Source organism: Lathyrus oleraceus, chromosome 6 (genome assembly GCF_024323335.1).
Source record: "Lathyrus oleraceus cultivar Zhongwan6 chromosome 6, CAAS_Psat_ZW6_1.0, whole genome shotgun sequence".
Classification (NCBI taxonomy): Eukaryota; Viridiplantae; Streptophyta; class Magnoliopsida; order Fabales; family Fabaceae; genus Lathyrus; species Lathyrus oleraceus.
This window is the reverse complement of record NC_066584.1, coordinates 517,297,038-517,321,152: the sequence shown is the minus strand read 5'-3', so window position 1 is coordinate 517,321,152 and position 24,115 is coordinate 517,297,038. Positions and strand designations below refer to the sequence as shown.

At 35.7% G+C, this 24,115-nt stretch overlaps 2 protein-coding genes across 2 annotated transcripts; one reads left to right on the top strand and one right to left on the bottom strand.

Moving 5' to 3' along the window:
• The first annotated feature begins 1,904 nt into the window (after nt 1-1,904).
• LOC127092127 (uncharacterized) lies at nt 1,905-3,044 on the top strand. The gene is made up of 2 exons (XM_051030941.1): nt 1,905-2,323; nt 2,738-3,044. The coding sequence occupies exons 1-2, from the start codon at nt 2,044-2,046 to the stop codon at nt 2,761-2,763; spliced, it is 306 nt and encodes a 101-aa protein (XP_050886898.1). The 5' UTR covers nt 1,905-2,043; the 3' UTR covers nt 2,764-3,044.
• Nucleotides 3,045-3,108: 64 nt separating this feature from the next.
• On the bottom strand, nt 3,109-4,687 carry LOC127092126 (uncharacterized). The gene is made up of 2 exons (XM_051030940.1): nt 4,183-4,687; nt 3,109-3,898 (listed from the first exon to the last, which is right to left on the bottom strand). The coding sequence occupies exons 1-2, from the start codon at nt 4,539-4,541 to the stop codon at nt 3,547-3,549; spliced, it is 711 nt and encodes a 236-aa protein (XP_050886897.1). The 5' UTR covers nt 4,542-4,687; the 3' UTR covers nt 3,109-3,546.
• Nucleotides 4,688-24,115: the final 19,428 nt, after the last annotated feature.

The window sequence follows — 24,115 nt, the reverse complement described above, 5'->3', positions numbered from 1 at the left end:
CTAATTAAATATGTGATTTAGAACTTTAAATTCTCTATGCGATGTAAATAGATTTTATTTTATACGAACTCCATTTATATTTAGCATTGTAATAAGAAAGCATAACTAAATTTCTATACCGAAAATGTATAATTAAATTTCTATATTGAAAAAGATTACATCGGATTATTTTAGCTTTAAAAATAGAATATTTTTTTATTTTAAAAAATATTTTTATAAAAATATTTTTTATAATATTACAAATTTATTTAATTTTATTTTTTCTAAACTCAAAGATTAATTTTGAAATCCGATAGTTTAAACACTATATTATTGAAAATCAAATCATAATCGAAATAACAATTTAAAAAAAAAATTATATTTCAAAAATAATTTTATGAAAAACTATTTATTAAATAATTATTTTGAAATTTTAATGTTAATTTTTTTTCGAAATAATCTATTTTTACTCAATTCAAAATTAGCAACTTCCATCATAAAAACAATTATAATTAATATAATGTATAAATACCACCTTATCTTAAAATTGAGTATCCAATTTTAAAATTTGAATTTTAAAATGATTAATATATGCTTTTAAATTAACATGACTAAATAGAAGTTATGTTATGTCATGCAAAAGGAGAATCCTAAAATCCAACAACATTTAAATGAGATAGCATGAATTACTATAGCTTTGCCCAAAAATCATTGCAACGGCATGAATATCCAATTCATTAAAAAAGGACTCCTACAACAAAATTTTCTAATTAAATATGTGATTTAGAACTTCAAATTCTCTATGTGATTAAAATAGATTCTATTTTATACAAACTCCATTTATATTCAGCATTATAATAAGAGAGTATAACTAAATTTCTATACTTAAAAAATAAAATGTTTTTTTGTATTTTAAAAAATGTTTTTTATAATATTATAATTTTTTTTAACTTTGTTCTTTTTAAACTCAAAGATTAATTTTAAAATCTGATAACTTAAAAAATATATTGAAGATCAAATCATAATCAAAATAATAATTTTTTTAAATAGTTATATTTCAAAAATATTTTTTTTGAAAAACTATTTATTAAGTAAATTTTTTAAAATTTTAATGTTAAAAAATGTTTCAATAATATAATAAAATATCTAAAATAACATTTTAAGAATAACTATTCAAATCAAATTATTTAAAACTTTTATAAAAAAAATTATATAAACTTTTTTACTCAAAAATATATAATATTATAAAAATCAGTTTTGAAAAACCTTAAACAATACTATAATAAAAATTAATTAAAGATATTCTCTATATTTTAAATATATCCATTTTTTATAGATTAGTCTTCATTTTATGTATGTATAAATGAATTTGATATAATTATTTTTTGAGTAGTTTAGTAGTTAAAATTCATTTTTTTAAAGATGAATAAGTGAGATATTCAAATTTAATTATATTAAATTCATTAATATTTCTACGCAACTATCAATTTTATATGAGTCCAACTTTTTAATCTCTCAGTCTCATAATAAACGACCCATTTAAAATAAAAAAACATCGAAAATGAAAGGTCAATTTCAATTTCTAATACATCTTTTTTAATTTTAACCTCTAATTAATATTACTTTTATTATTTTTAAGGGTATTTTAGTAAAAATGTCTTTTAATTATTTATTTTTCTTAATTGATATGAAATTATTTAGTGTGGAACAAAAGAGTAAAACTAACATGTATTTTATGATTTCAAATAATTGAAGTTATATATGTGTATAATCTTAGCATAAGATATGGGAATGAAATAGGCAATAATTTAGTACTCCATATTGATGCCAGAAATCAATCTCCAGCTGTCCATGACAACTAATGAATTCGGTCCACATAAAATTATTGAGAAATAAAAAATCCACATAAAATTAGTAGCCACAAAATCATACATGACATGGATAAACTAGCATACATGAAATAAAACATCGCATACATGATCGTTGGTTGTATCGAAGACATAAACTCACTCACTAAATAAATAGTGGGTGCCAAGAGAAAGAGATAATACAATACAAAAAAATATGGAAAGTGTGGAAAGAAGTGGAAGCAGTGAATGGGAAGGAAAAATTACAAAGAAAAAGGAGAAGGGAGTACTGTTAGAAGGTTTCGTAGACGCAGATCTTGCCAGAACAAAAAGCTTAACCGATGAGGATCTTGACGAGTTGAAAGGGTGTTTAGATCTAGGATTCGGTTTCAGTTACGATGAGATTCCTGAACTATGCAACACTCTTCCTGCACTAGAGTTATGCTATTCAATGTCGGATTCTTCATCGTTTGCAAATTGGAAGATCTCGAGTCCAGGTGATCATCCCGAAGATGTTAAGGCTAGGTTGAAGTACTGGGCGCAAGCCGTTGCTTGTACCGTTAAACTCTGTAGCTAAATAATTATTCATAAATGATTTATGTGTGGTTCTTTTAAATAGGTACTAATGAATTTCAGAAAGAGGTCTTGTGTTATTATTTTCAGGTTTGAAAACAAACTATCCAATGTTCAGGTTAAGCTAGTTTCACAACTTAACATCAATTAATTTTCATGTTCATATTATATTATGTTGTTCATTATTGTATCATCCAGGTTATTAATTGATCTAATAAAGTATTACTATGATTATGAGATTAGAATAAGATAAGATTTCACATTCCTTATTTATATTTTGCTGCAATAAATTTCAAATTCAACCACTGATTTTGATTTTGGGTTTCATTGTTCATTAGATTATGAGAGCGGCTATAATGGATGAATACTTGTATAGATGAACGCCTCTGCATTTGTATTTGCTGAGGTAACTAACCTAACTGCATTTTTTAGTTATAATGCTAACTTGTGTCAATTATGCTAATATCTTCTAGAACCAACCGGAAGAAAGATGGAGCCCGTTTTTCTTTTTTTGAAGTCAAACAAATTGTTCCTATCTGATTAGAAATTTTATTAATTTGTATTAAATTTTTGAAGGATTTTGTTTTAGATCTTCTTTGTTTTGCACTAATAAGGAACTAAAATTTAGAGCAGAATTTATTTTTTTCTTTGGTTCAAATGTGTTGAATTTTAATGATAATTGTTGGTACTGTTAGCTACAAAAAAAAAGTTGGGCAAATTAATCTTCAGTTTCCATTCAATAAATGTGATTAAGCAGATTGAAAAGGATGGATATTACAATTCAAATAACTCAATCTCAACAATGCTTGGGAACAAGAACCAACACAATCTGTTGCTCCTTTTCATTTCTTCATAGTATTCCTCCACTACACTTTTCTAAAGCACAATAATCATCCAAATGTCGTCCCGCCGACCAGGAGAAGAAACTGAGAAGAAACAGCATTGCACACTTCATATTACCAGAAACCGAAACCAAAATCAATATACGAGAGCCGGTATTATGAACCAGGCTGGTTTTTATTCAGAAGTTTCGATTTATTATTTTCTGAAATTAAAACAAATTTATTCGGTGTCTTCTGTCATTCACACTGCTCCAATAGAAACAGGTTTATAACAGGGATTATTATTTATGTTTGTATCCCCTTCTTCACCCCTCAGCCATGTCATCTTCCTTCTCAACCTCAGTTTTACATTCCTCAGCATTATCCTCCTCCTTCTTAACCTCAGTTTCACATTTCTCTGCATCCTCCTCCTTCTTAACAACAGTTCTACATTCCTTCACCCTCATTGCCCTTCTTTTTGCCTGAATTTGACGAACAAATTCAGGCACCAATTCATGAAAATTAGGCCCCACTTTGCCCATGGGGGAGATATTCAGCCCCGCCTTCTGCAATGCCATAGCGAGATGCATCTCCGCCTTTCTCATGTGGACAGTGCAGTATGACGGAGTCGTGGAGCTCATTATAGGTTTCTGGCATGTCACAGGTCCATCCGCCGACCTGCAAACAAAAAGAAAACATATTACAAAACAAGCTATTATTACAAGAATCAAATCAAAAAACAGTAATTGCTAAAAAAATCTATAATTCATCCCTAGAATTACAAGAATCAAATCAAAAGGGTTCAATTCAATGTAAAAAAATGCGATGAATTATCAAACAGTGTATCATGCCATATATGAAAATCATATATGAAAATGAATATTACTGTCATTAAGAATGTTAGAAAACATCAGCATGAAAATAAAAACAGTAATACATGTTAGAAAGAGATAGATATACACCTTGCGATGACAAAAGTGCAAGGCTTATAAAGCACTTGTCTGGGATCGGAGAGGATATGCGGAAAGCAGAATGAAGTGCAAGGCATAGGCTTGGACATACAACCATGAAAAGCACATATGTTAGTGTAATTGTCAACGACAACATCAGGTTCATCCTCGAAAGGGCTACGACCGGTCTCAGTAACATATTGCCTATGCTTGATCCTGACTTGCTCGATGAGAGCCCAATACATACGTCTGTAGTTTTTGATAAGACGTTTAGTGTTGCGAAGACGACGGCAGAGAAGCTCACGATGGGTAAGATGGGAGGCAGTGGAGAGTGGGTCAGAGGTTGGATTTGGAGCATTGGGAGGAGACATTGTGCGAAGTGATAGTGAGTGCAGAAAGATTAGAGAAATGGTATTGACTGCGCAGCCGCAGCAGCAGTCAGACAGAAGAGAATAGAGAGGGCAGGAAGGGCAGGAAAGTATAGGAATGAAATGGATATTAGGACAAACCTTTATATATACTTCCGCTTATTATAATTCCGTGTCTCTTTCTAGCTTGTCCCCACTCCTTTTTTATTTATTATCCTTTCGATCTTCTTTCAAAATATTAGAGAATGGGTTCAGCCTCATCATGGGCCGGGTCACTAACCCTTATTTTACTGCTTCCTAACTAGGGTTTCTAGAAATATTTTATTTTGACACAAAATACACTATTCAAAATACATTTTTAATATTATATTTTGACATTTTTAAACATGTAAACAATTCTAGATTAAATATATAACATTTAAAAGTATGTATTATAAAAAACTTAGGTTGAAAACTGTGCATTTAATATTTTTGAAGTTATGAATTTGTTATTTCCAATACCATTTTACACTAGTCCTTTTTATAAAAGTCAATCGTGTCCATAAAAATTGATGAATTTGATCCATTATTGAACCAAATAGATTAGTTTTTGTTGGTCAAATGTATCTTATAAAAATGATAAGAAAGAGTATTATATTATGACACGTAATAAGTTAGCATTATTCGGTATATATTTGCTTTATTTGAAGGAATAAACTCGAGTTTAATTGATGCTAAGTGTTCATGTAAAAACAAAACTACATTTATTTTCAATCATATCACAACAAAAGATAATTTTGATGAACTAATGTATCAAATTGGCATACGAGAATGAAATATGTGAGTAAATAAAAAAAGTTTTCGGTCACATTAGCCCAAATAGTTCATGAAATTATATAAGTGTAAAATCAACTATTTTCTATTTGATGTCTTCTCTTAATCAAATTTATCGTATAATTGAGTTTCTCATGAAACTCATCACTCACACACAACCAAAATGATCTTTTCATGCATAAAACTATAGGTTATACCAAGTCAACTTGAAATGAATCGATTCAAGGATGTTTGATGAATCAAATCATTTTTTTGTCACACAAGGTTGCATGTGAATCGATTCAAATGTGGTTTTACCTGTTTTCTTTTGGTCAATGGATGTGTTACTTGCTAAAAGTACAATGAATGATAACCCTTAATTATTTAGCGCTGTTTGATGGTTTAGGATTATTGTTGATGTTAGAGCAAGCTCACGTAGGGACGGTGAGAAACTCACTATCTAGGTGATTTTTGAGTGGATTGAATGTCTTTCCTCAACTTCCTTAGTTTAGGTATTTATAAAGATCTATTGAACCCGAGTTTTATGACCCAAGGAGTGATTATTCTCCTCTCTTAGGAGCGTGTGACAATTATTATCCATATTTTTAGGGGAAACATAACTACTCTCTTTGACTGAAACTCTATAATGATAATGTCGTAAGACACGTTAACCCATACGTTTCATGAGTGGGCAATAAGTGGTTTCAACCAAGCCCTTCATAAGGTGAGTGATGCAACCAAAGGATGAATGCTACAAACAATAGGTTCACGTTATGATCAGTGGGTGATTACAACCTCAACTTTGGGCAAGAACGATGTTAGTCATGTTCTCGCCCGAAGTGGCTTGCCTTGCCATCATTCATTTTACCTTCTCTGGGGGGAAATGGAATTGTTCCAGTACACATTCTCTAAAACAAGAGGTATTGTAAAGGCCGAAGTGATTAAGTTTTGTGTTCCCATGTGAAAATCTAAGTTGAGTCCCTCGGTAGAGACTTTTAAGTTGATTCCCTCCGGCAAGACTTTTAAGTGGAGTCCCTCAAGCAAGAATTTTAAGTTGAGTCCCTCATGCGAGACTTTTAAGTGGAGTCTTTATGCGAGACTTTTAAGTTGAGTCCCTAGTTTTGTTGCTTATTAAATGGTCCAATACATGGTATATTTTATGATTCGACAAGAGGGTTAATTGTAAGTAAGGTAAAACTTGTGAGTTCTCTATGTTGGCCTAATATCTCTATTTCCCCTTAGGCAACAAAGATTTTTTAGTGGAAGTCCAAGATTAATATTGCATATGAGGGCGACAAAGATCTTCTAGTGGAAGTCCAACATTAATATTGTCTCTGAGGACGACAATGATCTTCCAACAGAAGTGAAACATCTATATTTCCTCTAGGATGGGAAGGATCTTTCTATGGAAGTTCAAAAATAATATTATCTCTAAGCATGGAAAGGATCTTCTAGTGGAAGTTTAAGATTAATATTGCCTTTGAGGGTAACAACGATCTTCTTTATGTGAAAACGGTAATAAAATAGTTATTATACACTGGTGAGTTAAATGCCTTCGCCTTATTCAAAACAGAAAATAGAAAATGGTTAACCGTAATAGAATCTCAAGTTAACTGAGTTCAATTATCTTGGGATTAGTCTTACATTTATCTCCTTGAGTTCATAAGCTCCATGAGGTAACTTATGAGATATGCAGTGTATGCCCTCATAGTTAGGTTGAAGTTTCCCCAGTTTGGTTGGCACGACAACCTGCCCGAGTATGAGGCCATCATCATGCATTTCTTTTGGGACCATCTTTGAGTTGTAACTTCTCGCCGTCCTCTGTTGGGAGAAAATCCCCTTATGTGTACGATATCGCGAGTTTCGTCAATCAGGTCAGTTGCACATCTAAGTCTTTCCTCATTTTATTCCTAACTGAATTGAGAATTCCTTCATGCGGGCATGTCGATTTCAATAGGCGGCTTGACATCAAATCCATACACCATCCTATATAGGGTCTCTTTGGCGGTTGAATGAGGTAATGGTGTGATATGACCCAATACTTTGTGGAGTTGTTCATCCATGAGCCTTTTGGCTTCGTCCATATTTTTCTTTATCTCTTCCGGTATCACTTTGTTTTCCAACTCAGCCTACTCGTTCTCTTTTGGGTAGAATATTGAAATAAACTTTGTATGTACTCCTAGGTCATGACAGAAGTCAGACATAAAAGAGATGTCGAATTGAGTACCATTGTGTCAAATGATAACTCCTATATAACTAATCCTACACATGACCCGCTGCCATTAGAAGCAGCAAACCCTTTCTGTTGCGATCTTGGAGACAACTTTAACTTCTATCTGTTTGTGAAATCATTTACTCCAACGATTAGGAACTTCAGTTGGCCCGAAGCCAGCGAAAAATGGCCTAAGATGTTCATGCATAATTGGTAGAATGGCCATGGCGATGTGACAAAATGAACGATCTCACCCTATCCTTTAAAAGTATATATTATAAAAAAATCATGTTGAAAATTCTGCATGTAATATTTATGAAGTTATAAATTTGTTATTTCCAATACCATTTTACACTAGTCCTTTTTATAAAAGTCAATTGTGTCAATAAAAATTGATGTATTTGATTCATATATTAAACCAATTCATTAACTTTTGCTGGTCAAATGTATCTTATAAAAATGATCAGAAAGAGTATTATATTAAGGCACGTAAGTTAGCATTATTAAGTATATATTTGCTTTATTTGAAGGAATAAACTCGAGTTTAATTGATACTAAGTGTTCATGTAAAAACAAAATTACACTTATTTTCAATTATATCACAGCAAAAGATAACTTTGATAAACTAATGTATCAAATTGACATACGAAAATGAAATGTGTGAGTAAATAAAAAAAAGTTTTATGTCACATTAGCCCAAATAGTTCATAAAATTATATAAGCGTAAAATCAACTATTTTCTATTTGATGTTTTCTCTTAATCAAATTTATCGTATAATTGAGTTTCTCATGAAACTCATCACTCACACACTATCAAAATGATCTTTTCATGCATAAAAATGTAGGTTATACCAAGTCAGCTTAAAATGAATCGACTCAAGGAAGTTTGATGAATAAAATCATTTTTTTGTCACACAAGGTTGCATGTGAATCGATTCAAATGTGGTTTTACCTGTTTTCTTTTGGTCAATGTATGTGTTACTTTCTAAAAGTACAATGAATGATAACCCTTAATTATTTAGGGTTATTTGATGGTTTAGGGTTGTTGTTGATGTCAGAGCAAGCTCACGTAGGGACGGTGAGAAACTCACTATCTAGGTGATTTTTGAGTGGATTGAATGTCTTTCCTCAACTTCATTAGCTGAGGTATTTATAAATATCTATTGAACCCAAGTTTTAGGACCCAAGGAGTGATTATTCTCCTCTCTTAGGAGCGTGTGACAATTATTATCCCTATTTTAGGGAAAACATAACTACTCTCGTTGACCGAAATTATATATGATAATGTCATCAGACACGTTAATCCATATGTTTCATGAGTGGGAAATAAGTGGTTTTAACGAATTCCTTCATAAGGTGATTGATGCAACCAAATGATGAATGTTACAAACAATAGATGCATATTATGATCGGTGGGTGATTACAACCTCAACTTTGGGCAAGGAGCGGTGTTAGTCATGTTCTCGCTCGAAGTGGCTTGCCTTGCCATCATTCAACTGACCTTCTCTAGGGAAAAATGGAATTATTCTAGTACATATTCTCTAAAACACGAGGTTTTGTAAAGGTCGAAGTGATTAAGTTTTGTGTTCCCATGCGAAAATCTAAGTTGAGTCCCTCAGCCGATACTTTTAAGTTGATTCCCTCAGGCAATACTTTTAAGTGGAGTCCCTCAAGCAAGACTTTTAAGTTGAGTCCCTCATGCGAGACTTTTAAGTGTAGTCTTTATGCAAGACTTTTAAGTTGAGTCCCTATTTTTGTTGCTTATTAAAGGGTCTAATACATGGTATATTTTATGATTCGACAAGAGTGTTAATTGTAAGTAAGGTAAAACTTGTGAATTCTCTATGTTTGCCCAATATCTCTATTTCTCCTTGGGTAACAAAGATCTTTTAGTGGAAGTCCAACATTAATATTACATATGAGGGCGACAAATATCTTCTAGGGGAAGTCCAACATTAATATTTTCTCTAAGGATGATAATGATCTTCCAACATAAGTGAAACATCTATATTTCCTCTAGGATGGAAAGGTTATTTCTATGTAAGTTCAAACATAATATTATCTCTAAGCATGACAAGGATCTTTTAATGGAAGTTCAACATTAATATTGCCTTTGAGGGCAACAAAGATCTTCTTTATGTGAAGACAATAATAAAATAGTTATTATACACTGATGAGTTAAATGCCTTTCGCCTTATTCAAAATAGAAAATAGAAAATGGTAACCATAATAGAATCTCAAGTTCACCGAGTTCCATTATCTTGGGATTAGTCTTACATTCAACTCCTCGAGTTTGTAAGCTCCATGAGGTAACTTATGTGATATGTGGTATATGCCCTCCTAGTTAGGCTGAAGTTTCCCCAGTTGGGTTGGCACGACAACCTGCCTGAGTATGAGGCAACCGTCATGCATTTCTCTTGGGACCATCTTTGAATTGTAACTTCTGGTCGTCCTCTGTTGGGAGAAAATCCCCTTATGTGTATGATATTACAAGTTTCGTCAATCAGGTCAGTTGCATATCTAAGTCTTTCCTTATTTTCTTCCTAACTGAATTGAGGATTCCTTCATGTGGGCATGTCGATGTCAATAGCCTGCTTGACATCAAATCCATACACCATCCTATATAGGGTCTCTTTGGCAGTTGAATGAGGTAATGGTGTGATATGACCCAATACTTTGTGGAGTTGTTCATCCATGAGCCTTTTGGCTTCGTCCATATTTTTCTTTATCTCTCCCGGTATCACTTTGTTTTCCAACTCAGCCTGCTCGTTCTCTTGTGGGTAGAATATTGAAATAAACTTTGTATGTACTCTTAGGTCATGACAGAAGTCAGACATAAAAGAGATGTCGAATTGAGTACCATTGTGTCAAATGGTAACTATAGATGTTTTTGATTGGTTGCACTTTATGTTAAAACACTTACTGTACTTAGATGTCTTGACTGATGTCATGACATGCTTAAGTAGTATGCTTATGACATTCACTCATGACAACATTTTCTGGATGTCAAACTGAATGTTATGACATTCATCCCTGACAGCAGATGCTAAAGTATAGGCTAATTTTTAGGCTAACTTTTCTGTTATGTTTCAGAATTTATCTCAGGCTGATTTTCAGGAAACTAACAGTTGTGCTAAAATTAAGAGACCTAACATATAGCCTATTTGTTAGCACCCTAATGTGTGGAAATTAGATTAACTTGTTTAACCTTAATTTTAGGAAATTCAAGTACAAGGCCCAAGTACTGCATTATAAAAGGATGGCAATCCTACTTTCAGCAACTCAGGGATTTGAAGCATGAAGAATTAAATATATCATTATATATCCTTGTTGTACTTTCATTGTGTCCTGAATTAGGTTTTACTTGTGAGCCAAGCAATTATCACCTAGATGATTGCATTGGACTAGGGTGTTCATTGAGTTGTAATTGTTGTGTCACTCTAAGCTTTTAAGCGTGAGTGCTATATTTCTTGATTAAAGCTTTTATGCACAATCAAGAGTTGTTTGAAGTATATATTCACCACTGACATTAAAATTCTTAATGGTTGTAATCACTGCTGTGATTGAGGGGGAGTGAGTGGGTACTCAGGTCTTAGTGTAGATTGAAATTGCATTGGGTAGGTCTTAAGTGATAGGATTAAACTGGTGGTTTAAGTCCTGAATTAATACCTCTTATAGTGGATTTCCTCCCTGACTTGGTAGCCCCCAGAGTAGGTGTGTTTGTCACCGAACTAGGTAAACAATTCTCTGTGTCATTTACTGCTTTTTGCATTTACTTTCTGCATACATTACCTGTCTGCGCAGAATTGGATGTCATAACATCCCTTGTGACATCGATAGTCTGTTACTAGAATTTCAATTGGCATCAGAGCAGGCACCCTGCCTGTTAATTTCTGGGTGAGATCTAGGGACGTTACTTTCTAGTACCATGGACAAGAATGTAGGATTCTCAAATAGACCACCCATGTTGGATGGTTCTAACTATGATGACTAGAAACCTCGTATGATAGCCTTCTTGAGGTCTCTGGATAGCAAGGTCTGGAGAGCTGTCAACAAAGGATGGGAACATCCAACGAAGACAGGTAAAGATGGAATCATTATGCAAATTCCTGAAGAAGAGTGGGACAAAGAGCAAGAGGCATTATGTAACACCCTTCTAAAATACCCCAAATATTTAATTAAAATAGCAATATATCAATCAGAGTAATTATGCAATTAAGGGTGTCACACCATCATTTCACACCAATCACCAAATAACTGTCATGCTCTTTTATTAATTCGAAACATAAAGCATTTGCACAATACGCAGCGGATAGAAATCAAATCAATCATGCAAAACATGTAACACATTACATGTAAAATTTATTCAACAAGGTAAAACATCCCGTCCCGATGTTACATCTATCAGAGCATGACCCACTAAGGAGACTACACTAGACTCCGAGCACTAGCTTCTACTCAATCACTGCTCGTTACCTGAAACATAGTTGTAAGGGTGAGTTCCTCAATCAATATAATAAGCATTATAAAATATCATGTAATGCTAAGTAATAACACAATTAATCACCCTAATCATATCACACATTCGGTAACGGCACATCAACTCAAATGGCATACTCAATATCAACACAATTCATACTCATACCCAATGCCAACACAAACACACGTATAATATTGGAATACATCCATTCCTATTATACGTCATACATACATTATGCAATGAGACTCCATGCATGCGGTACCGACTATTCGTGAACATATAGTTCAACCTCACCGATCAAATCCAGATACGGCTACCAAGCTCACTAGTCCCACTCATTTGAGACTTAGTGACTCACTCACTAATTCCTCACCATGGGAATTAGCTACCACCCCAAGGGCTATGATATGCACGCTAATCACCTAGCATGCAAACATCAACAATCATCCACAATACTAACTCACTAATTCCTCACCATGGGAATTAGCTACCACCATAAAGGCCACAATATGCAAGCTAAATCACTTAGTCATGCAAACATCAACAATCATCCACAATGGACATATGCTCACACTTTAAGCCATAAACAGTCCATTCATAATTTCATACATGATAGATACATTCACAACATTATGCATATCATCATACATCATCAACATATTCACCACATAATCATATCATGTCATACCACATAATCAATCACAGCATTAACACACTCTACTAATACCTATACTACTCAAAACAACGGGAAATGATCCCTACTCTATCATACATCAGCTAAATTACATTACTCAGCTGAACAACCAAAAACTGCACAACAACAGCACAGAAAAATTATAATCCTGCCCATACGCGTGCTGCCTAGTCCCATACGCGTATGGCCCATTTCTCCGCCAATCCCATACGCGTATCACCTGTCTCATACGCGTATGCTACGCGTACCACTTCCTCATACGCGTACCAACAGAGACCAAACCACGTTCAAAACATCATCTTCCTCATCCATACGCGTATTGCCTAGTGCCATACGCGTACCAGACCATCTCATACGCGTATTGCCTAGTGCCATACGCGTATGACCAGAAACCAATTTCCAGATCTGCTATGGTTTTCTCTGCTACGAGATTCCTCAGATCCAACCTCCCACAGTCCAATTTTACACAGTAATCGCTCATATCATCTACACGAATCATACCCTATTCAATTTCACCAATTCTAACATTTTTACATCTAATTCCTACGAATTCCTTTCAATCATAATCCAATTTTTCGTTCATCCAATATTTCACAATTTTCATCATGCATCACTCAAATCAGGGACAAATCAATAGTCTATCACTACCCATTACATGTTATCCCATAATACCCATTAATCGACGATAAACCCCCCTTACCTGAGTTAATCCGGCGAATCTTTAAGCTTCAAGCTCTTCCTCTCTTCAACCCTTGTTCTCTGGCTCTCTTTGCCCTTTTCCACTTTTCTATCCCTTTTTCCTTTTCACGTGAAAAAATAAACCTTTTTACTAAATGGGACCTTTTCTAATTCCAACTTTTATTCCAATAATAATAATAATAAAATAATCCAATAATAATAATTCCAATAAAAATATTCCAATTATTTAATTAAATTAATAAATATATTATTAACTTAAATTAAATAATTATCTTATTTTATCGGGGTGTTACAACTCTCCCCCACTAAAAGAGTTTTCGTCCTCGAAAACATACCTCAAGCGAATAACTCTGGATAAGATTCCTTCATCTGACTCTCAAGTTCCTAAGTCACATTGCCACCTGCTGGTCCTCCCCAAGCTACCTTCACCAAAGCAATCTCTTTACCCCGCAACTGCTTCAACTCTCGATCCTCAATCCTCATAGGTGATGTTTCAACAGTCAGGTTATCTCTCACCTGGACATCATCTACTTGGACCACATACGGCGGATCAGGAATGTACCTCCTCAACTGAGACACATGAAAAACCTCATGCAAATTCGCAAGTGACGGCGGTAAAGCGATACGATAGGCTACCTCTCCTATCCTCTCCAAAATCTGATAAGGACCAATAAATCGAGGTGTCAACTTCTTCGACTTCAAAGCTCGACCAACCCCAGTTATCGGAGTAACACGAAGAAACACATGATCTCCCTCTTGAAACTCAAGTGACTTCCTCCTCTTGTCGTGATAACTCTTCTGACGACTCTGAGCAATCCTCATCTTCTCCTGAATCATCTTAATCTTTTCCGTAGTTTGTTGAACAATCTCCGATCCAATCACAGCACTCTCACCGGACTCATACCAACATAAGGGTGTCCGACATCTCCTACCATACAAAGCTTCAAACGGTGCCATACCAATGCTCGAATGAAAGTTATTGTTGTAGGTAAACTCAATCAAAGGTAAATAACAATCCCAAGCACCTCCTTTTTCCAAAACACAAGCCCTCAAAAGATCCTCTAGTGACTGAATCGTCCTCTCAGTCTGACCATCAGTCTGCGGATGATATGCAGAGCTCAATCTCAGCTTAGTTCCCAAAGCCTTCTGCAAACCTTCCCAAAACTTCGATGTAAATCTAGGATCTCTGTCCGAAACAATACTCGACGGAATACCATGCAAACTTACAATCTTCTCAATATACAACTCGGCTAATATCTCTAACGGATAATCCATTCTGATCGGAATGAAATGAGCCGATTTCGTCAATCTATCTACAATCACCCAAATAGCTTCAAAATTCTTACTTGTCCTCGGTAAACCAGAAATAAAATCCATACTGATACTATCCCACTTCCACTCTGGAATAGCCAACGGTTGCATTAGCCCAGACGGCTTCTGATGCTCAATCTTTGACTTCTGACAAGTCAAACAAGAATAAACAAAACTCGCAATTTCTCTTTTCATTCCCGGCCACCAAAATAACTTTTTCAAATCATGATACATCTTCGTAGCCCCAGGATGAATACTCAGGCCACTACGATGTCCTTCCTCAAGAATACTCTTCTTAAGTTCGGTAACATCCGGAATACACACCCGATTACCAAATCTCAAAACACCATTCTCATCAACTCTGAATTCACCACCTTGACCTTGATTCACTAGAGTCAACTTATCAACCAAAAGCACATCGGATTTCTGACCCTCTCTGATCTCATCCAGAATACCACTCGTCAACTTCAACATTCCCAATTTAACACTATTGTGAGTACTCTCACACACCAAACTCAAGTCTCTAAACTGCTCAATTAAATCCAATTCCTTAACCATTAACATAGACATATGCAATGATTTCCGACTCAATGCATCAGCCACCACGTTTGCTTTACCCGGATGGTAATTCAAACCAAAGTCATAATCCTTCAGAAACTCTAACCATCTCCTCTGTCTCATATTCAGCTCTTTCTGATCAAACAAATACTTTAAACTTTTATGGTCACTGAAAACCTCAAATCTTGACCCGTACAAGTAATGTCTCCATAACTTCAGAACAAATACCACTGCTGCCAACTCTAAATCGTGTGTCGGATAGTTCCTCTCATGAACCTTCAGTTGTCTCGAAGCATAAGCTACAACCTGCTTATTCTGCATCAAAACACCACCCAAACCCAACAATGAAGCATCACAGTAAACCTCAAATGGTTCTGACGGACTCGGTAATATCAGAATAGGAGCAGTAGTTAACATTCTCTTTAACTCTTGGAAACCTTCTTCACATCTTGAGTCCCAAACAAATGCTTGCCCCTTCCTAGTCAACATCGTCAACGGTAACGCCAACCTAGAAAATCCCTCAATGAACTTCCTATAATAACCTGCAAGTCCAAGAAAACTCCTTATCTCAAAAACTGACTTCGGAGCTTCCCACTTAGATACCGCTTCTATCTTAGAAGGATCAACAGCAACACCACCTCTGGAAATCACATGACCAAGAAAACTAACCTCTTCTAACCAAAATTCACATTTGGACAGTTTAGCAAATAACCTCTTTTCTCGTAGAACTCCTAAAACCACTCTCAAATGCTCAGCATGTTCTTCGTCAGATTTCGAATACACCAAAATATCGTCAATAAACACCACAACAAACTGGTCTAGATACGGATGGAAAATCCTATTCATATACTCCATAAATACTCCAGGCGCATTAGTCACACCAAAAGGCATTACAGAATACTCATAATGTCCATACCTTGTTCTGAAAGCAGTCTTCTGAATATCCTCAGTTTTCACACGTATCTGATGATACCCAGATCTCAAGTCTATTTTACTGAACACACTCGCACCAACCAACTGATCCATCAAATCATCAATCCTCGGCAAAGGATACCGATTCTTGATCGTCACTTTATTCAGTTGCCTGTAGTCCACACACAACCTCATAGTACCTTCTTTCTTCTTAACCAACAACACTGGTGCACCCCACGGTGACACACTCGGACGAATAAATTTCTTATCCAACAGACCTTCCAACTGACTCTTCAATTCAGTTAACTCAACAGCAGACATACGGTACGGAGCCATCGACACCGGCCTAGTACCAGGTACCAAATCAATCGAGAACTCAATTTCACGCTCTGGCGGTAATTCATTCACTTCTTCCGGAAACACATCAGGAAAATCACACACCACGGCTAGATCACAAATCACCAGTTTATCTTTAGCCTCCAAAGTCGCTAACAGCATAAACAACTCTGCCTCATCTGCTACTGCTTCATTCACCTGCCTTGCAGATAGAAACAAACTCTTCCCTTCCTCAATCTCAGGAAAGATCACAGTCTTATCAAAACAGTTGATATAAACTCGGTTACACACCAACCAGTTCATACCCAGAATAACATCAATCTGCACTAGTGGAAGACACACTAGGTCCATCCCAAAGTCTCTACCAAAAATACTCAAAGGACAATTTAAACAAACTGAAGTAGTAGTCACTGAACCCTTCGCAGGAGTATCAATCACCATACTACCACGCATCTCAGATATCTCTAACTTAAGTTTCACAGCACAATCCAAAGATATAAAGGAATGAGTCGCACCTGTGTCAATAATAGCTACAAGAGGAAAGCCATTAATATAACACGTACCTCGGATCAAACGATCATCTGCAGAAGTCTCAGAACCCGATAAAGCAAAGACCTTGCCTCCCGACTGGTTCTCTCTCTTCGGCTTAGGACACTGTGGACTGATATGACCCACCTCTCCACAGTTGAAACAAGTCACAGTCTTCAACCGGCAATCTGCAGCCAAGTGACCACCTTTTCCACACTTGAAACACTTCTTCTCATTACTGGTACATTCATGGATACGATGTCCAGCCTGACCACATCTGAAACACTTAGCAGGGGCACTGGAGTCTCCCCCACTAGGTCTCTTCATCCCACTCTGTCTCTGGAAACCTTTGCCAACTGCATACGGTTTCCCACGATCATTCTGATTCTTGCCTTTCCTATCAACCCTCTGCTGATAGCTCTCTGCTCTAGCCTTGGTATCCTGTTCAAAAATCCTGCAACAGTCAACCAAATCAGAAAACACCCTAATCCGCTGATACCCAATAGCCTGCTTGATCTCGGGACGTAACCCGTTCTCAAACTTCACACACTTTGAAAATTCCCCAGTAGCCTCGTTATAGGGAGTGTAATACTTCGACAACTCTGTGAACTTAGCAGCATACTCAGTAACAGACCGGTTGCCCTGCTTCAATTCCAAGAACTCTATCTCTTTCTTTCCTCTGACATCCTCTGGAAAGTACTTCCTCAGGAATCTCTCCCTGAACACCGCCCAAGTGATCGCAGTACTCCCAGCAGCTTCCAACTCAGTGCGGGTAGCAACCCACCAATCATCTGCTTCCTCTGACAGCATATGCGTACCGAACCTGACCTTCTGGTTATCGGCACACTCAGTCACTCGGAAGATCCTCTCAATCTCCTTCAACCACTTCTGAGCACCATCTGGATCGTATGCTCCCTTGAACATTGGAGGATTGTTCTTCTGGAACTCACTCAGTTGACGAGCAGCTCCCATTCCCACAACATTCGGATTCCCTCCAAGTACTCCAGCTAGCATACCCAGAGCCTCAGCAATCGCAGCATCATCTCTACCTCTTCCAGCCATCTCTATTCTGAAAACCCAACAAGCTAAAATAATAAGTACTGATAGGGTTACACAACACCTATCACGTACAGGGAAACAAAATAATTACGACTCGACTCGACCGACTATGCTCTGATACCACTAATGTAACACCCTTCTAAAATACCCCAAATATTTAATTAAAATAGCAATATATCAATCAGAGTAATTATGCAATTAAGGGTGTCACACCATCATTTCACACCAATCACCAAATAACTGTCATGCTCTTTTATTAATTCGAAACATAAAGCATTTGCACAATACGCAGCGGATAGAAATCAAATCAATCATGCAAAACATGTAACACATTACATGTAAAATTTATTCAACAAGGTAAAATAATCCGTCCCGATGTTACATCTATCAGAGCATGACCCACTAAGGAGACTACACTAGACTCCGAGCACTAGCTTCTACTCAATCACTGCTCGTTACCTGAAACATAGTTGTAAGGGTGAGTTCCTCAATCAATATAATAAGCATTATAAAATATCATGTAATGCTAAGTAATAACACAATTAATCACCCTAATCATATCACACATTCGGTAACGGCACATCAACTCAAATGGCATACTCAATATCAACACAATTCATACTCATACCCAATGTCAACACAAACACACGTATAATATTGGAATATATCCATTCCTATTATACGTCATACATACATTATGCAATGAGACTCCATGCATGCGGTACCGACTATTCGTGAACATATAGTTCAACCTCACCGATCAAATCCAGATACGGCTACCAAGCTCACTAGTCCCACTCATTTGAGACTTAGTGACTCACTCACTAATTCCTCACCATGGGAATTAGCTACCACCCCAAGGGCTATGATATGCACGCTAATCACCTAGCATGCAAACATCAACAATCATCCACAATACTAACTCACTAATTCCTCACCATGGGAATTAGCTACCACCATAAAGGCCACAATATGCAAGCTAAATCACTTAGTCATGCAAACATCAACAATCATCCACAATGGACATATGCTCACACTTTAAGCCATAAACAGTCCATTCATAATTTCATACATGATAGATACATTCACAACATTATGCATATCATCATACATCATCAACATATTCACCACATAATCATATCATGTCATACCACATAATCAATCACAGCATTAGCACACTCTACTAATACCTATACTACTCAAAACAACGGGAAATGATCCCTACTCTATCATACATCAGCTAAATTACATTACTCAGCTGAACAACCAAAAACTGCACAACAACAGCACAGAAAAATTACAATCCTGCCCATACGCGTGCTGCCTAGTCCCATACGCGTATGGCCCATTTCTCCGCCAATCCCATACGCGTATCACCTGTCTCATACGCGTATGCTACGCGTACCACTTCCTCATACGCGTACCAACAGAGACCAAACCACGTTCAAAACATCATCTTCCTCATCCATACGCGTATTGCCTAGTGCCATACGCGTACCAGACCATCTCATACGCGTATTGCCTAGTGCCATACGCGTATGACTAGAAACCAATTTCCAGATCTGCTATGGTTTTCTCTGCTACGAGATTCCTCAGATCCAACCTCCCACAGTCCAATTTTACACAGTAATCGCTCATATCATCTACACGAATCATACCCTATTCAATTTCACCAATTCTAACATTTTTACATCTAATTCCTACGAATTCCTTTCAATCATAATCCAATTTTTCGTTCATCCAATATTTCACAATTTTCATCATGCATCACTCAAATCAGGGACAAATCAATAGTCTATCACTACCCATTACATGTTATCCCATAATACCCATTAATCGACGATAAACCCCCCTTACCTGAGTTAATCCGGCGAATCTTTAAGCTTCAAGCTCTTCCTCTCTTCAACCCTTGTTCTCTGGCTCTCTTTGCCCTTTTCCACTTTTCTGTCCCTTTTTCCTTTTCACGTGAAAAAATAAACCTTTTTACTAAATGGGACCTTTTCTAATTCCAACTTTTATTCCAATAATAATAATAATAAAATAATCCAATAATAATAATTCCAATAAAAATATTCCAATTATTTAATTAAATTAATAAATATATTATTAACTTAAATTAAATAATTATCTTATTTTATCGGGGTGTTACACATTAGCCCTTGGAAACTCTAAGGCTTTGAATGCATTGTTCAATGGGATAAATAAGAACATTTTCAGACTGGTGCATCACTGTGAACTAGCTAAAGAAGTTTGGGATACTCTCAAAATAACTCATGAAGGTACCTCCAAGGTAAGGATGTCTAAACTCCAAATGCTGACTACTAAGTTTGAAAATCTGAGGATGAAAGAGGATGAGACTATTCATGACTTCCACATGAATATTCTTGAAATTGCCAACACTTCTGGAGGCTTAGGAGAGAAAATGTCTGAAGAAAAACTTGTAAGAAAGATTCTCAGATCATTGCCCAAGAGATTTGCCATGAAGGTTACTGCTATAGAAGAGGCTCAAGATATCTGCAATATGAAGGTTGATGAGCTTATTGGTTCTCTCCAAACTTTTGAAATGGGCTTGTGTGAGAATGTTGAAAAGAAAAACAAAAGCATAGCTTTGGTATCAAATACTGAAGAGGATTCAGAAGAAGGAAATATTGGAGGTGATGAAAGTATATCAGAAGCTATAGCCATGCTTGGAAGACAGTTCAACAAGTTAATAAAGAAGATTGATAAAAAAGGTAGACCAAATGTCAAGAACACTTCATCTGACATCAGTAGAAGATCAAAATCTGAAGAAAAGTCCAACCAAGGCAAGGGAATCCAGTGTCATGGATGTGAAGGTTTTGGACACATTAGAGCTAAATGTCCTACCTTCCTCAAGATGCAAAAGAAGGGACTATCTGTCACCTGGTATGAGGGAGACTCTGAGAGTGAATCAGAAGGAGAATCTGCAAAACATGTCACTGCACTAACTAGTGTCTGTGCCTCTGATGATGACTTAAGTGGAGATGAACTTACGTTTGATGAACTTGCTGCTTCATATAAAGAGTTATGTGTCAAAAGTGCAGAAGTGTGTCTACAAGGAGAAAAGCATAAGAAACTTATCAAGGAGCTGGATGCTGAGAAGAAGAAGCATCTGACAGTCATAGATGATCTAAATGGTGAAATAGCCTTGCTGACCTCTAAGCTAGATCAAATGACAAAATCCATCAGAATGCTGAATAAAGGAACTGACACTTTGGAAGAAATTCTAAAGGTGGGACAAAAATCAGGAACCATGTCTGGTTTAGGCTTTGTTAAGGAATCCTCATCTGAATTCAAAAGCTCAAAGGGTGAAGTTCAGAAAATCAAGCAGAAGTCACAACCAATGTCACAACATCATGGACACAGGAGGATTAACCATCAAAAGAAGAAACTTCAAGAGAGTTGATTTCCTCAACTTCAATAATGAGGGAGGTAAGAGTCTCTTAAATTAGAATCATGTCCCACTCTTTTTGTTCTAGAAAGCTTGGAGAGGATGTTTACCCCAAAATTATGTTCGATGGGCATATATTCTATCTCAAAAATTTTAATTTTTTTAGATAAATCACATACCTTTTTCATATAATTTATAAGTTAGGGCTCCTTCGTCTGATATTCTCTGACGACCGATTCTCTACCAATTGTGAGTCGCTTCATGCTTTTAAACTTGAAGCGCACATATCAAGGGCGAGGACCGTGTTAGCGATTAAGGCTTCATACTCAAGTTGATTATTGTATCCTTGAATTAAAACTTCAAAGACTTCTCGATCAAGAGGTCATATGGTCATTCTAGTACTTTTATGGCGTCATTGTCTTTAAAGTTCGAAGCACTATCCATTGAAAGTATCCATGTGAGGAGTGCCATCCTCGCGTACAACAAACTAAAATTTGCCAAAAAAAATCAGATAACACCTTTGTTTCGATACTCCCTCCACGTATATAGTATATATCATACTCAAATAAATCAACTTCCCAAGATAACATCCTCCCCATGAGATTTGGCTTCTTCAAAACTTGTAAAATATGGTAGTTAGTTTTCACCATTACGCAGTGTCCTTGAAAGTAGGGTATGAGTTTTGTTGTAGTTATCATGACTGCCAAAGAGAGTCTCTCAATCTTCTGGTACTTAGCCTTAACTCCATGAACACCTTTCTAAAAAATTAGACAGGTTTCTTAACTTTTTCTTTCTCTTGTATAAGCACAGAGATCATCGTCTGGTCAGTAAAAAATATATACAGATAGAGAGGCGAGCTTGGTACCAGGCTGTCAATATAGGTGATTATCCCAAGAAGTCATTTAGGTTGGAGAATGCTTCCTTGCACTCGATTGTCCATTCAAACTTCTCCTTTCTATTTAAAGTGGCAAAGGAATAGAATTCCTTGTCACTTGCACAAGAAATGAAACAGGCTAGGACGACTAAGAACCGTGTTAATTGTTGAACTTATTTAATATTAGATGGGCTCCTCATGTTGATGATAGCTTGGAACTTGTCTGGATTTTACTCTATCCCTCCCTGGGTTAACATAAATCTCATGAACTTTATCGCATGCACACCAAAAGAACACTTGGGGGATTTAAGCGTATTTTATACCTCCTGAATGATTTTAAGATATCTTCAAGATCTACATATTTGTTTCCTTCTCTGATGTTTTCATAGTCATATCATCAATATAGATTTTCAGGTTCCACCTTATTTCCTTTGAGAATATATTATCCACAAGTCTTTGGTAGATGCCATCTGTGTTTTTCAATCAAAAAGTCATGACATTGTAGTAATAGTTTCCATGATTGGACATGGATGTTATTTTAGGCGCATCCATGATATCCATCTTAATATGATTGTAATTATTCTGGACCAGCCAAAGGCCCAAATGACCAAAGTCAATCTATCTCAAATCCACTCAATTTGATCCAAGGTATAAAATCAGTTCACACGCTATGAGCAAGGTACAATCTCCGATCTCTACTTTCACTATACTTATCTTGAATCTTGAACTGACTTGGGTGTTGGATTGCTAACCATGCAGGTCCCCTCCCCCCCCCCCCCTCATGCCACTGTAAAGGAGATTGAAGCCACCGTTCAAGATCATCAGTTTTGCAACTACATCCATTTCTAGTTCCCAAGCGGAATTGTGGTGACGTATGTGGGAATCGACTTCCTATTCCTATAATTTGAAACCAATAATTTATAAGAAATAACATTAACAATAACATAAACAACAAAATTTATCAACCAAAACATCAATATACTTCAAGAAAAACGTCTAAAATAACACAAATAACAATATTTTCAACAAATAACAACTTACCTTAACATAAACAACAACTTACCTTCACAAAACAACAATATACCTCCACAAAAACATTAATATACCTAATAAAAAATCTACAATAACAAAAACAAAAATATTTATCAACAAAAACAACAACTTACGTTAACATAAGCAGCAACTTACGTTAACAAAACAATAATATACCTCAACAAAAACATCAACAAACCTAATAAAAAAACATCTACAATAACACAAACAAAAACATCGATCAACAAAACAACAACAACTTACCTTAACATAAACAACAAATTACCTTAATAAAACAACAACATACCTCAACAAAAACATCAATAAACTTAATAAAAAAACATTTACAGTAACACAAATAACAACATTTATAAAAAAACAACAACAACTTACCTTAACATAAACAAAAAATTACCTTAACAAAACAACAACATACCTCAATAATAACTTAAACCCTTTACTTATCTCAACAAAAAAAACAATATAAAAACTATAATCTCATCTTAACAACAAGAAAACAATAAATCCTATATTTTACGTATATTTTGAACAAGAAAAACAAGACAGATATTTTGAACAATAATAACATCAACTCATAAAATGTTTTACGAAAATACCTTTCATTGAAAAGATTTGTGGGGAACAAAGACAAGGAAATGAGCTACTTGTCTCGTCTTGCAA

Coding starts and splice junctions, on each gene's coding strand:
- LOC127092127 (XM_051030941.1), top strand. CDS start 2,044: ATGGAAAGTGTGGAAAGAAGTGGAAGCAGTGAATGGGAAGGAAAAATT. Junction 2,324..2,737: donor TTGGAAGATCTCGAGTCCAG/GTGATCATCCCG, acceptor ATTGTTCATTAG/ATTATGAGAGCGGCTATAAT.
- LOC127092126 (XM_051030940.1), bottom strand. CDS start 4,541: ATGTCTCCTCCCAATGCTCCAAATCCAACCTCTGACCCACTCTCCACT. Junction 3,899..4,182: donor TGCACTTTTGTCATCGCAAG/GTGTATATCTAT, acceptor TTTTGTTTGCAG/GTCGGCGGATGGACCTGTGA.